The following is a 15,692-nucleotide window of genomic DNA, read 5'->3' on the forward strand; positions in this document are numbered from 1 at the left end:
CAACATCTGCTGCCACATCTGGGCCTGGGCCATGAGTAAATAGTGGTGGGAGCACAGTCTTGTCCACCTGGGATGATGGACACTGGGCGCCCCAGCTGACTCCGAACACCAAGCAGCAGGACACCATGATGTATCCAGGCCTCACCCTGCCAGCCTCAGGTACATGGCCCACCAGTTTGGATAGAGAAGTCTAGTGCTGGCTTGGCCATCCTGGATATTTGTGGGGCCATCCAGGACAGCCTGGCTGACCAGGTCATCTGGTGGTCAACCCCAGAAAGGTGGCGGTGAGGTTTGGAGCCCTTGGGTTCCCCATCCTTTCAGTGGATGGAGGAAGCTTGCTATGTATCACAGCACATCCAGTGACAGAAGCAGCAGAGCCGACCAGCCAGGAACAGTGCTGCAGGCAAAGACCACCCCTTCTGACGGCGGCACGCAGGACCCAGAGTGTGTGAGGCCATCACCACCCACCTGCTGGCCTACCCCTCAACCCAGTAGGGCACTGGCCTTCTCACCGCCTATGCCAGGCCACCCACCCAGGGGCCTCCATCCCCGCCCACTGTCAGGACTGCAACAACATAGGCAGTGTGGCTGTTGTGAAAACAAAATCAACTTTATTTCCCCTCCCTCTCCCCAAAACTTCCCCAACACCAACAGCTCAACATTGCAACAATACCCAAAACAACCCCACTACTATTCACCCAGTCCCACCCTCCTTGCACAAAGCCATCCAAAGCCAGAAGTACACTGCAACTATTTACACAAGAACCAAGGGGAAAGAGACAGTCCTTAGGGACAGAGGTAACACCAGCGGAAGAGGCGGCACAGGGAGAAGGGAATCGGAGACTGGCAGCCCCTCAGCCCTGAGCCTGGCCTTGGCCCTGTGTGCTACCACCCTGTGCGCAGAAACCGTGCTGTCGTGGCTGGGGCCCTGGCTGCTCTGAGGAAGGCAGTGGGTGCTCCTCCTCAGAGGCAGATGCTGCAGCTATGCCTGGGACCAGGAAGTGGGGAGGCAGGAGCAGTACCCCTCGATGGCTGTGGCAGGCCTGTGGGGCTGCTGCAGTACCACCTGAGCCACCAGCCACACACAATGCTCCCAGCTGGGCCCTCTCCCTGGTGGCGGGAACATGGGCTGGTCAGGGGGTCCAGGTGCCAGTACTGGGGCTGGCATGGGCTGTGGCACAGCAGCATGAGCGGCCAGGGTGGGGATGGTGGCTAGGAGCTGCTGTGACACCCTGAGCCTCTCCTGAATGGCAGTGTTGATGGAGGCCTGCAGTTGCCTCAGCTCCTCGTAGCTGTCTTGGGCCAGCTGTCGCTCCTCCATTATCTTTGCCACCAGCTGTTGCAGTGCCACCCTCCCGGCCTCCACCTCCTCCAGGAAAAGTGCCTGGTCATGGCGGGAGCGGCAGAACTCAGCCAGGACCTGCTGGCGGTATTCCCGGGCCTCCCGGAGGTGTGCCCGCTCTGCTCGGAGCAGCTCCTCCTGGATGCCGTCCCGCTGTGTGCGTTGTGCCCGGCACAGGTGGCGCATCCGGATGGCCCCTGGAGTGCCTGAGACTGGCTGGGCAGCTTCTAGGCGCTGGACAGTGGCCTCTCCCCTGGCAGATGGGCTGTCTGTAGAGAGAGGAAATGGAGGGCCATCTTCAGCTACAGAACCATGGCATGGGGCATGAACAGGCCTTGGCTAAGGTCCCCAGGGAGTAGCCTCATGCTCGGGTGCAGGGCCAGGGAGATGGTCCCCAAGTCAGAGCAGTGTGGGGCTGGCACCCTGACAACGACTGCGGCCATCCTGGGGTTGCCTGTCCCCTCCCAGTGTGTGTCTGGGCAGCCTGCTGCCCAAAGGGGGCCCCCACTTTGCCCATGGCCTTTGTACAGCTCCACCTGGAAAGGACAAGTGTCACAGCCAGCCCAGCCTGTGGTGCCCAGCTTCTCCCATTACTAGGATAGATGCATTGCTCTACAACCCCTGGACCCTCAGTCACTGGCTCCAGTAGGTGCGGAGCTGCAGCCAGACAGGCACACAGCCCTGGTGACACTACCACCTCCCCCCTGCCCTCCTGGCCAGGACCGGCTCCATCCAGCTGGGAGTTCTGGCAAGGTGGGGAGGCTGTCCTGCTGCAAAGGCTGGGCTGGCACGGCAGAGAAGTGGGGGTCAGGAGAGGAGGGAGGAGTGCTGTTCCTGCCTCCCCATCCCAGGCCTAACTGCAGCGTCTGCCTCTGAGGAGGAGTGCCCACCCTCCTCACCACAGCAGCTGGGGTCCTGGCCACATCGGCGTGGCATCTGCATACAGAGTGGTGGCACATAGAACCGAGACCGGGCTTAGAGGCCACCAACCCAATTCCCTCCTCCCTTGGTGTTGCCCCTGCCCCTGAAGACTTTCTTTTCCCCCTGGTTCTTGGGTAAATAGTTGCAGTGTAGTTCTGGCTTTGTGCTCAGGGGACAATTGAGTGAATGATGGTGAGGTTATGGAGGGTCCCGTGTGGGGTACTGTTGCAATGTTGAGCTGTTGGTGTTGGGGAAGTTTTGGGGAGAGGGAGGGCAAAGTTGATTTTGTTTTCACAACAGCCACACTGCCTATGCTGTTGCAGTCCTGGCAGTGGGTGGGGGTGGAGACCCCTGGGCAGGCAGCCTGGCATAGGCGGCGAGAAGGCTGATGCCCGACTCAGGGGGTGGGCCTGAAGATAGGCAGTGATGGCCTCATTCACTCCTGTGTGCCACCTTCGGAGGGGGTGATCATCTGTGACACTGTTCCGAACTGGTCAGCTCTGCTGCTGCTGTAACTGGATGTGCTGTGATACACGGCAAGCTTCCTCCATCCACTTGGACTCAAAGATTTCTCCCTGGGTCCCTCATACATTATGGAGGACATACTCCACATCATCGCTGCAGTGTATGTGCTGCAGCACTGCCTCCAGACAGCTGGCAAGGCTCCGCCAGTGCCCCTTCAGCTGGCCAAATGACCACTCAACAGTGCACTGGCAGCAGGTGATTGCCTCATTGTAGTGCTGCTGCCAAACATCCAGGTGCCCCAGGAAGGGGCGCATCAGCTGGGAAGGAGCAGGTACGCAGCATCCACCATGTTCACTGGTGGGATGGCAACATCCCCAGTGATCTGGTCCTGGATCCCTGGGGCAAAGGTCCACGCCTCCATCAATCTTTGGAGTGGGAAGTGGTGCAGCATGTGTGTGTCATGGGCCCACCCGGTGTTAACGTGCGTGAAGTGGCTGCGATGTTCTATGACTGCTTCAAGCACCCTCAAGTGGGCACTGTGCCAGTTGACATACTGCTGCCCTTCCTGGGGGGCAGAAAACGAGGATGTGGGTCCCAGTAAAAGCCCCAGAACAGTTGGAGAACCCAAGGATCCCAAACCCCACTACCACCTTCCCAGGACTGGCCAGCCAGATAACCCACTTGGCTAGGCCCACCTGGATGGCCCCACAAACATCCAAGATGGCACGGCCATTGGTGGACTTCCCCACAACAAAGGGCTGGGCACATCACAGTGTCCTGTCGCTCAGTGTTTGGAGCCGGCTGGGCCACCAGGTGCATTAATGTGCCCCTTGACATTCTGAATGCTCGCACACAGCGTCCAGCGTCCCAGGTGGGGAGGACTATGAGCTCCCAGCAGTGTTTACTGGTGGCCCAAGCCCAGATGTGGTGGCAGATGCAGGGGGCATCAAGATCTTCATCATCATTCATCATCAATGAGTTGACATGGCATAAGGTGACCAGTGGCATTCCTCAGGGTTCAGTACTTGGACCAGTGCTTTTCAACATATTCACCAATGATTTGTATATGGGTGTTAAAAACATACTGCCAAAGTTCATGGATGACACCAAATTATGGGGGAGTGCAGTCATGGTGGAGGACAGACTGGGGATCCATGCTGACCTTGACAGGGTTGCAAAAAGGGAGGATCAAACCCTGATGACTTTTAACATGGCGAAAGTGCTCCATTTGGGGAGAAATAATCCGCAACACACTTACAAGCTCGGTGGTGCTACACTTACCAGCACCACAACTGAAAGAGACCTGGGGGTCGTAAGAGACCACAGAATGAACATGAGCCACCAATGGGATGCTGTAGCTGGCAAAATAAATAAAACACTGGCATACATCCACCAATGCATGTCAAACAAGACTAAGGATGTCATCCTCCCACTCTACTCGGCTCTTGTGAGACTGCAGCTGGAGTACTGTGTCCAGTTCTGGGTGCCACACTTCAAAAAGGCTGTGGAGAAGCTTGAGAGAGTCCAAAGGAGGGCCACACATGATTAGAGGTCTGGAGAACAGGCCATGTGAGGAGAGGCTGAAAGACATGGGACTGGTTAGCCTGGAGAAGAGAAGACTTAGAGGGGACTTAGTGGCAGCTTATAAGTATATAGGGGGCGATATCAGGGCCTGGGGGAGCATTTGTTCACCAAGGCACCCCAGGGGAAGATGAGGAACAGTGGACACAAATTGCTAGAAGAACATTTCAGATTGGACATAAGGACAAATTTCTTTATAATTCGAGTTTCCAGGGTCTGGAACAGACTCCCTCCAGAGGTGGTACAATCATTTATCCTGGAGATCAAAAAACGACTGGATGCGCACCTTTCTGGGGTCATCTGACCCCAGCAGTCTTTCCTGTCCAAGTGTAGGGGGGCTGGACCTGATGATCTTGTGAGGTCCCTTCCAGCCCCTAACATCTATGAATATATCCAAGTAATCTTCCCCTTCGGTCAGGTCTGGGCTGACAGGGGTGAGGCAGAGGGCAGCAGCAGGGGCATGCAGGGTGGGCTCCATCCTCCCTGGAAGGGGCAGCCGGTACTTGCAGATCTGAGCCAGGTGGCTGACTCTGGCCCTGAACCAGGCTTCATGGACACAGCTCTGCAGCCATGGCCTGCTTGCAGCTGGCCCAGAGATAAATGAGGGTTAGCTGGAGTGTCCATACTACATCCCAGGAGGCTGTGTGGTCCCTGTCTGGGTCCAGCAGGCGTGCATCATGGGGCCACAGGTCCAAGGAGGCAGATGCTGTAGCCAGTGGCAGCAGGTCTCAAAGGTGGCAGTACCCACAGCCAGACTGATGTAGTGGGTATAGGGTGCAAGGGCCACCCTAGGTCAAGGCTGCTATGGCAGTCTAGCTGGCTAATGTCCCTAGATACCAACTGCCTTGCTCCAGCCTCCAACTCCCCCTGGCTGAAGAGCTGGGAAACGATAGTTTGCCAAAAGTGGCACCCTTTGTTGCATGACAAAGCGCACGTTCAGGCGTGTGCACTGAAGCACCAAAGTTGTGTCACTACTATTTCTGGAGCTACAAGCACATTCCCCCACATGTGTGGATGGAGTCACTGTTAGAGTGTAATAAGTGCGCGTGTCTCAGAGCAAGAGTCCCTCTCCCCTTTTGAAACTGCTCCTAATACACAGGCATCCATTAGGGGTGTGTGAAGTGGGCCCGATTCGATTTGGATTTGGCCCAAATCCGGGACAGCGATTCGATTAGTTGATCTGGATCACTGTCCCTGATTTGATTCAGCTGAATCTGAACCTGAAGATTCAATGCCGATTCAGAGAATCAGCGATTCAGACACAGACAGAGCTTTGTAAGTTTTTTTCTACATACCTTGAGGTAGCAGGCACGGCTCGTGATCGCTGCAATGCTGGGGTGCATGGAGCGTCCCACAGGAGTACAGGGGTGGGGTGGGGGGAAACACTCTACAGATGCTCAGCGGCGAACTTGGAAGTGGATCAGAAATATTTCTGGTCCACTTCTGGGTATGCCGGGGAGCACGCTAGGGGGCCCCCCATGCCTCCCCAACTCAGCAATCAGCCGCGGGGAGACCCCGAGTTCTCCCCAGACCCAGAAGGCACCAGTTGCCAAGCCGGGGGGGCCCCCCATGTGGGGGCACCGGAAGTGCTTCTGGTCTACTTCCAGGTCTGCTGCCGAGCTTACTGGTGACCCCCCCTGCGCTCTTGTGGGATGTGCCATGCGCCCCAGCATCTCAGCATTCACAAGCCCCTGCTACCTATAGGTATGTAGAAAAAACATTTAAAGCTGTGTCCATGTCCAAATCTGCGAATCTTTCTCGAATCGATTCAGAAGGTTCCGATTCGATTTGGAGAGATTAAAAGGTCCTCTGATTCGATTCGGATTTGGAGGTTCAGCCACTGAATCCGGCTGAATCAAATCAGGGACTGAAGCTTCGCACAGCCCTAGCATCCATACTCTGTAACAAATCTCAAAAGTTATCCGACATATTGGTCCCTCTAGGAATTTTGCCTGTCCGAATACTCCATCATAAATGCAGTCTCAGGAAGCCGTGTTTACAGAAAGCCCAGGAGCTATTAGCATGCTACCAGCAGGATATTTTTCATGAGGGGATTCTTATCTCTGTAACATTTTCCCCCTGTTGTTCCAGGAGAGCTTGGCTTTATTAAAACAAATTTTCAGGGCATGTTGCAAAACTCCCCTTTTCATTTAGATATGCTGTTTATTAAATCTGCACTAATGATTTTGAAAGAACTGAGAAGCCAGGTCCTTGGCAGATGTAAATCAGCATGGCTCCACTTAAGTATTTTGCACCTCCTAAGCATTTTGGTCCCTTGCCTCAGAATATATTGGAATTCGATATCTCCTAGAATAGGGAATATTGGAATAGAACACTTTATGTATGTTTTATCTGTTTGGGGATTATGAAGTGGGTTGCCTATCCTATGTTGTGGGTTGGTATCTGTGAACTCTGGAAGCTTGCCTTTTAACTATATCAATACTGCGCATATTTTAATAAACAAACATTCTGGCGAATAAAGTTGCTGTTTTATGGAAAATGGATCCCTACTAGGCCTGTGCAAAGCAGCTAGTATTTGATTCAGATTCAGCTGATTTGGGGGACAGTGATTCAATTTGGTGATTCGAATCACTGTCCCGAATCGATTCAGCCAAATCTGATTTGGAGTTTTGGCTCCTGCCCACCCCTGGCTGCTCTCTCAGCCCTGCAATGGCTGCCCGCCTGCCCCAGCTCCTCACACTTGGAAAAAAAAGCCCCAACTCAGAGGATACTGCTGGGGGTGGGGATCCCAGCTGTCCCCCACTGCCCCATGCTGTGTGGGGGGCTCTGCACAAGCCCCCTGACCCTCCCTGCTCCCCCAGCCCCCACATGGCTGCCTGGCCCACGCAGCTCTGGCCCTTTAAAAAAAGGAGAAAAACCTCGGATGCATGGTTCCTGTCTGGTGGGGGGCGATCCCCGCTGCCCTGCACCATGTAGGGAGCTCTGCATGAGACCTCTGAAGCCCAAAGGCTGCTGCAGGAACAGTGAGTCCCAAGGCTTTTCTCAGCTTTTCTTAAAGGACCGGAGCTGGGGTGGGCGAAGCACCCATGGTGGGGCTGGGGGAGTGAAGGGGGATTGAGGGGCTTGTGCACAGCCCCCACAAAGCATGGCTAGTGGGGGGCAGCAGGGAACACCCCCCTGCCTGGCAGCACCCCATGAGCACCAGGGCCACTGGGGACTGCCCAAATCACCAACGCTCTCTGAATCTTTTCCAAAGATTTGGAGAGCTTTGAATTAATTTGGACCTTTTAATTGGTCCTGATTCAATTCGAAAATTTAGCCATTGAATCGGGCTGTATCTCCTCCAAATCAAATCACTGCCCGAAGCTTTGCACAGCCCTAATCCCTGCAATGGGAATAAGACCACCCAATATTTGTTATTCTGACTTTTACAAATATCGGAGGGCAAAATTATGGATGCGCGAGTCAGCTGAGGTGCCAGGCAGTGATGAATATTGGAGCCCAGAAATGGCTTGTAGCATTTTTAAAGTAAAAGTTCTGTAGCTCCTTTAAAAGTAGAAAAGTCCTGTGAATATTATGAAGACATCATTAAAACACAGTTTCATCTGTAAGTTTTCGTAATTACATTTTATTTTTGAGGATGATAATATTATTAACTTTGCTTGTGAAAATGAGAGATTGACCTTGTTTGTGGGGGGGAGGAACCTTGAGAAACAATATGAGAAAAGCTTCACTTGTTTTTATGGTCTTATGAAGCTATGATCTGCTTAATCTAAGTTTATAGTAGGTTGTGCCTAAATTAGTATTCTTATATCAATACTTTCATTATACTTTGAATTCTCCACTTATTATTATATAAAAGAGCTCAAGTATACAGAAATAGTCATATACTGTATAACTAATTCTAATAGGAACACCATCAAAGTACAGTTGAAATATTTCAGCTTTCCTAGTTCATATTTTAGATTATGAACAGATGCAAAAGGGAAGAGACAAACCAGTGATGGAATGTACAATCCAATCCCATTTATATAACTAGTCCTGCAGGGCTAGCTTGAAACAGGGAGCTAACCCCTTAATCAGCTAAACCACTGCTCTGGCTTTCAGCTTCTCTTCTCCCCAGTATGAATGTCCTGGGTGGGAGAGATCCATACATGCTAAGTGCCTCGGCTCCATCGCAGGATGCCCGAAGCCCACCAGCCTAAACAGTGTTGTCCCCCAGCTGTTGAGTGATGCCGGCCAGCAGGACAGAACGATCGAGAGAAACTGAAGATGCGAGACACCCATTGTACGACTATCCTGCAGCACACAAACAACAGAATTCATACAGGAGCTTCCTCACCAGTACCCAACCTCTCAATGCCATACCACAGGAGACATGACTACGGACGTGGAACGAGAGGGTGAAAAAACCCCAAAAACCTGACAGTGAAAAAATGGACATTTCAGCCACTGGGTCTTTACCACCAAGGGCTGATGAACCACAGAACAGGTGGTGATGTCAAATGCCTACGCACCAGAGTTGGATGCTCCAAGGAACTAATGAAGAAGTAGGGATATACCATTGGTTCAATCACTTGTGACTGCAGCACGGAGTCTCAGGCTATGCAACACCTTCTGCAACGCCCAATGCTTGAAGACACATGTACAATGGAAGATCTTGCAAAGTACAATAAACAAGCACAAGCACGTGCAACAAAATGGTCAAATGTGGTATAGAGACACGAAAGAGGTCATGCAGGTGAGTTGTCCACGTCAAGTCAATAAGTCTACTCAGATAAGACCCACTTGTGTAACAAAACGTGAAGATTTACAGCCTGTGTCCCCTAATCTCCACCGTATCTTTTATATGCACACACACACACACACACAGAGTGCTCTACAGAATTAGACAGTACCTCTAACAAGAATCAAATGCATAACAAAAGAAAAAGAAAAGGTGGAAGCAGAGGGAAACGGAGATGACTCTAGATGAGATCTGAAATGAACTGGAATGCTAGTGAGGTACAGATATTAAAGAAAGCTGTTTCCATTGGCAAGCATTACAGAGAAGGCTGGCTCTTCTCTCGGCATACGGTGTAATATGTGAGGGAAGCAGGCAAAGGAGTTCGGATAAATTCTGCAAGGCGGGCTGATGCAAGTCCACAGGGCAAAGAGGCTATATTGTCCCTTTCTAACTGGGTTTTGAAACGAATGGAAGGCAGCATAATCACTGGGAAGATGTGGATGCATTCCTGTTCACAGAAATGAAGGCCAACAACACAAGTCTGCAGTTGCTACAGTCCAGACAGCTCAGACTTGCAGACACCAGACAAGGGAGAACTGCAATAAGTGAGGAAGGGAAGATGAGAAATGGATGAGAAATACAACTGAGACAGTGCTGAGACAGCACTATATGAAGGAGATGATGCAAAGATGATGAGATAAATCTGCAGCCCCAAGAGATGTGAAAAAAAAGAGGAGAGTTCAGAATAGAGGGCTGCAACACTGTTCCAGACAATTAAAGCAAATGGGAAATTAGTTAATGTAATTTATTTTGGCTGTCTGGAAAGAAGCAGAAAAATACCTTAGTTTAACAGTGAAGGCCTTTCTTTGTAGATCCGTACTTCCATCTGAGGACATCAAAACATTAAAACAGCCAACAGGATTAAAAGATGGAAAATGAAGCAGATTTGACATCTGGTTTCAAACTAGAGCTGATGTATCAGATGAACATGGTTTTCTAGATCTGGCATTTCTATATAATCTATTACAGAACGTGACACACATTTAGGCCCAACAGTTCTCTGCTAATAAAGAGGGAAGTCAGTCCCCGTAAGTAAACCTGGGAATATGGTCAAAGTAGGAGAAAAGGAAAGGATGGAACTAATATTAAAGGTTCTTTTGTGCCAAATCATGACCCAAGACATGCCTGCATGGCAGTATATAACACAGACCTATAATGATCTGCCTATTGTTTAAATCATAAAAAGACAACGTCAGGAATGAAGGGCTGAAGCTGCAGACTTGTTTAAAGCACTGTTTCCCCCTTAAAATAACAACTGCAACAACAAAACCTGGAATTGATTAGAAATGTTATCATGAAGTGAAAATGATGAAGCGACTTTTGTTTGGTCTTAAATATCCCCTTCTGGTGTTTGCCCCCCAAACAGTCATTTCTGCATGATGTCACTGTGTAGAGGGGCTCCCACGCCAAATGGCTACACTAGGATGGGGCCTGTATGCTGCACGCTGAGCAGGGCTACGTACAGACATTCAAAAAGTCTGAGCCTGAACTGATTCAATCTTTGCAGGTTAGTTTAACCTACGTGGATTGAACAGACAAGCAAGTGAACAGACATTCACTTCTGATTCCAGAAATGCAGCCACTTGCCAGGAGTGACCCAGGGTAGAAGCTGGGGGGACACTAGAGCAAGCCCTCCCTTCTCTTGAAGCTGGATGGAAGCTGAGCTGGGGCAGGCCCAGGAAGGCCTAAGTATGATGGGGGAGGGGTTTAAACCCCCACCCTGGCCTACAGAGAGCCCAGCCAGGGTCTGCCCAGCTTTCCCACCATGCATGTGGCTGAACAGCTCAACCCCCAGAGCTCTCCTCCCAGCCAGGAAGCGATCCCACTCTGCCTTCTCAGCTGCTGGGGCCAGTTTCGCTTGGGACAGCCCAGGAGCAAAGGCCAGATCGGGGAGGGAGGGGAACGAAATGGCACCAAGCCCAGGTGGGGACATGCACAGACCAGAATACAGAGGGACTGTGGTGGTAGGGGCTTCATCCTGGACGTGAGGCCCACTGAACAAAGGGTACCAGGCTGTGGGGGCAGGGAAGGAGCTCAAGCGTCTCGGTACTAGCCCAGGGCAGAGCCAAGCATGCAGCTGGAGGACCAGCTCCTTCTATCCGCAACCCTTCTACCCACTAGAAAGTGGCGCTACGCCCTCACACTGGCATGCACGGCACAGGCTTGCCCCGCTCAGCCTCTGGCATTATTACCTTTATCTCCCAGGCTGCCAGGTGCTGAGACAGGCGTGCCCGGCTCACTGCTCCCCTATGCAGCAGCAGTGGTGCAGCACAGCCCTGTGTACCAGGTGTAGGATGCTGCCCCTATGGTTTTCCTGACGCCATCTGCCTGCCTGGCAGCCGACTGCAGTTTGGCAGTGCCTACCAATACTGCCAGTCGATGGTGGCAGGGAAGCCATAGGGGTAGCGCCCTGCACCTGGTACACGGGGCCATGCTGTAACCCCACCACTGGGTAGGGGAACAACAAACAGGGCACACAGCTCACAGACTCACCGTTTCTGCATGAGCCTGGTTAGGGATCTGCTACCGGATTCATGCTGGCAGCCCTCGTACCAGTGAGTATGGCGCTCGGCCTGGCCCCTGCTACACACGGTGAATCATAGAAAATCAGGGCTGGAAGAGACCTCAGGAAGTCATCTAGTCCAACCGCCTGCTCAAAAACAGGACCAGCCCCAACTAGATCATCCCAGCCAGGGCTTTGTCTAGCTGGGTCTTGAAAACCTCTAAGGATGGAGACTCTACCACCTCTCTGGGTAACCTGTTCCAGTGCTTCACTATCCTCCTAATAAGAAAGTTTTTCCTAATATCCAACCTAAACTTCCCTTGCAGCAACTGGAGACCATTGCTCTTTGTTCTGCCATTTGTCCCCACTAAGAACAGTCCAGCTCCATCCTCTCTGGAACCCCCTTCCAGTAATTAAGGCTGCTACCAACCCCCTTCCCCCATCTTCTCTTCTGCAAGCTAAATAAGCCCAGTTTCCGCAGCCTGTCCTCAGCAGTCATGTTCCCCAGCCCCCGAACCATTTTTGTTGCCTGCCACTGGATTCCCTCCAATTTCTTCACATCTTTGCTATAGTGGGGGACCCAAAATTGGACAGTACTCCAGATATGGCCTCACCAGTGCAGAATAGAGGGGAATAATCATTTCTCTCAATCTGCTGGCAACACACCTACCAGTGCAGCCCAGGTTGCTGTTAGCCTTCTTGGCAACAAGGGCACATCGCTGGCTCATATTCAGCTTATTGTCCACTGTAACCCCCAGGTCCTTTTCTGCAGAGCTACTGCCCAGGCAGTCAGCTCACCTCCTCCCTAAACTGTTGCAGTAGTGTGGGAGCAGACTCTGTCTGTGAAGATAGAGGTAAAAAAGGCACTGAGTACTTCAGCCTTTTCCTCATCATCTATCACTAGGTTGCCTCCCACATTCAGTAAGGGACCCACACTTTCCCTGACCTCCCTCTTGTTGCTGAAACCCTTGTAGAAACCCTTCTTGTTAGCCTTCACGTCCCTTGCTAGCTGCAACTCCAAATGCACTTTGGCCTTCCTGACTTTATCCCTGCATGCCCAAGCAACATTCCTCCTTAGTTATCTGTCCAAACTTCCACTTCTTGTAAGCTCCCTTTTGTGTAAAATCACTGAAGAGTTCTCTGCCAAGCCAAGCTGGTTGCCTGCCATATTTGCTATTTTTCCTGCACATCGAGATAGTTTGTTCCTGTGCCCTCAGTAAAGTTTCTTTAACTACAACCACCTCTCCTGGACTCTTTAGCCCCTCAGACTGGCCTCCAAGGAGATCCTGCCCATCAGCTCTCTGAGGAAGTCAAAGTTTGCTTTTCTGAAGTCCAGGGTCCTTACTCTGCTGCCCTCCTTCCTTCCTTTTGTCAGGATCCTGAACTCAATCATCTCATTGTCACTGCTGCCCAAATTCTCATCCGCTTCTGCATCTCCCATATATATCTGTATCTATATAATCCATTATCTAAACTACGAAATAGGAAGGCTGGACCATTTCAACTCTACTTTGATGATATTTCTCTTAGAAGTATTTGCATATGACTACCTCTTACTGTACACTTCAGCCCATATCTATCCATCTATGAGATACACATCCCCCATATATATAAAAAAATAAAATACACACACATAGATATATACATACACACACACACATGAACATATATAAACACACAAGGCAGGAAAACTGTATCTGCAGAAAACATCAAAATAAAGCCAAATCTCGCTCTATTACCTGGACAATTAATCCTACTGGTATGAATTTTAGAAAGTCCTTGAGCTGTAATAATTTCAGACTAAACTATCAACATACATTAAGTAATTTGTATATATGGTTTTTAACTTGATGGTGTCCCTGCAGATTTTAATCTTACCAGTACATGATCACTGTTTTAGGGATCATTTCAATACACACCCATTAGCTCTTTCAACAAAAAAGAATGACTAGTATCTTACTAAAAACCAGATCCTCCCTGATGAAAATCAGTTCTGTGGAAGATAGCATATACCATAGTGCTTGGATGAAGGTCTAGACTTCTCCACTGGCTCAGCTCTTCCAGGTACTTTGTCTAAAAAAAGTGGTTTCCCTGGGTCCTTGATCCAAATTCTCCCCTCCCACACCACTGTTCTCCATGTCAGTTGGATGCTGTGGTCCACTGCAGACTGCAACTGCCCATGTTCTATATATATTGTTTGTGGGGCAGTTGGTAATATTTGGGGATGAAAGGTTATACACATATATACAGTATTATTATTGTTAAAAATGAATTTATGAAATCAAGTAGCTTCCTGGGCATGCAATAGCCACTATTAAGGTAATATAGGAAAGCTTTAATTTTCTGTGCTGTTACAATGCAAAGGTTTTTTTTGTTTTTTTTTTAAAAGAGTGAGAAATAAGTAGAGTGGAAACCCAAGACAGAATCAAATGACAAATGGGTAGATCTTTTTTCTGAGCAAAGCTCATTATTCTCTTTGATTTATTTTAGATGGCATTTAACATTCAGATTTATTATATAACACATGACTAAATGCAGCAGCGAATAAAGAAAAATGGTGCAGGAGTATCAGCCTGTCCTTCGAGAGCTGGATAGCAGCACCCCTCACTGAAGGCACTGTCCTGTGTATCGAAATGATCCCCGATAAGGTAAAAAATGTAAAAAGCTATCAGATAGCAAATCTAAATCATTCTTTAAAGAAACCAACTGGACTGCTTGCCTTGTCCCCACCTGGAAATGCTCTTTTCTAAAGAATCTTGGGAAAGTGTTGATAAGCAATAATGAGAAAAAAATAAACCCTCTGCTATTTGCAGCTAAAGCCATCAGTAAAAAGGGTTGCAGAGCAATTTTGTATTTTCTGTGGTTACAGACACCTGTCAAACATTTTCTTTCCTCCAACTAAAATGCTCTACTGAAATACTCTACAAGCTGGAAAGCTTGCTATTAAATAATTTTTTTTGCAAAAATCCTGTTGTTCTAATATAAAAGATACCATCTCTACTATGAGTCCCGATTGCCTACAAAAAAAAAAAAAAAAAAAAGGGAACTGAACAGCCTTATAAGTAGCCTTATTTTCAAACAGAAACCCATTGCCCAAATCGGCCACAGAAGAAAAGACAACCAGCACCCTGTCCTCAAAAACGTGGCATCAGATTATAAATCAGATTTCTCCTCCCTCCCCATCACATGGGGAAGGGCAGAGGTGGCATCTAGCCCGTCCCTCCGTGACCCGGGGCATCCCTGAACGTGGGGGACGCCTGGCGGGTTGCGGCACCTGCCCGGTCACAGGGGCTCCGGGAGCAGGGGGGCTGCAGCCAGAGGGCGAGGGGATGCCAGCCCCGGGCACTGCACGGCGTTACCTGGAGGATGCAGAGCTGGCCCCATCCTGGGCTGGGCGCGGGGCGGGGCGGAGAGCCGCACTGCTGGACTCCTTCTCTTCTGCGGCACGTGCCCGCCAGTGCGCTGCCCCCTCCCGCCTGTAGGGGGCGCCGCTCGGCCCGGCTCGTCCAGCAGGGGGCGCTGCTCCCCCTGCGGCCCTCCCAGCAGGGGGCGCTGCTCGGCGCCCACCCCCGCACCCCCAGCAGGGGGGCGGAGCGCGGCGATGACACGCGCGCTGTGATTGGCGCGCGGGGGGCACTGGAATGAGAGCGGCGTTGGGATTGGCGGGCGGTGCCCCGGGGGGTGGAAGCCCTGGCAGGGGGTTCCCCTTTGCCCGTGTATTGGGGGGCCCCTCTGTTCCCCCCCACCCGGCTGCTCGGCGGCTTTTCGCCCCTGGGGGTTCCTGTGCCCCATCCCCACAGCGGGGAGCGCCTTGGCCAATCAGCACGCGGCACTGGTGGTTGTTGCCAGGCAGATTATGGTAATGAGGCCGGGCGGCCGCCCCCCCTCCCGCTCTGCAGCTACCATTGTGAGGTGAGGACAGGTGGGGGGTTTGGGGCCGCCACGGGGCCTGCGGCGGCGGCCGGGGCGCGGCTCCCGCACGGGACCCCCTCAGGTAACGCGATGGGACGGCCCGGGGGGGAAGCCCGGCGCGGGGGCACTGCAGGGACCAGCCGAGGGTTTCGGGCTCGTTGTTTTAGTCGCACCCAAGATGGCGCCTGGGGCCGGCGGCTCCTTAGCGCCGGGGCCGGGAC

General features: G+C 51.3%; 2 protein-coding genes across 3 annotated transcripts in view; one reads left to right on the forward strand and one right to left on the reverse strand.

The window, feature by feature from the left end:
• Positions 1-594: 594 nt before the first annotated feature.
• LOC109318005 lies at positions 595-15,364 on the reverse strand. The gene is made up of 2 exons (XM_019547001.1): positions 14,919-15,364; positions 595-1,611 (listed from the first exon to the last, which is right to left on the reverse strand). The coding sequence occupies exons 1-2, from the start codon at positions 15,349-15,351 to the stop codon at positions 983-985; spliced, it is 1,062 nt and encodes a 353-aa protein (XP_019402546.1). The 5' UTR covers positions 15,352-15,364; the 3' UTR covers positions 595-982.
• Positions 15,365-15,395: 31 nt separating this feature from the next.
• PRDM10 (PR/SET domain 10) overlaps positions 15,396-15,692 on the forward strand; it is a 64,537-nt gene continuing 64,240 nt past the window's right edge. The window contains exon 1 of one of the 2 annotated variants that reach the window (XM_019546997.1): positions 15,396-15,471. The gene's annotated coding sequence lies outside the window, so the exon portion shown is untranslated. The other variant, XM_019546998.1, reaches the window with a different exon arrangement.

This window comes from Crocodylus porosus, unplaced genomic scaffold (genome assembly GCF_001723895.1).
Source record: "Crocodylus porosus isolate Cpor-Errol unplaced genomic scaffold, CroPor_comp1, whole genome shotgun sequence".
Taxonomy (NCBI): Eukaryota; Metazoa; Chordata; order Crocodylia; family Crocodylidae; genus Crocodylus; species Crocodylus porosus.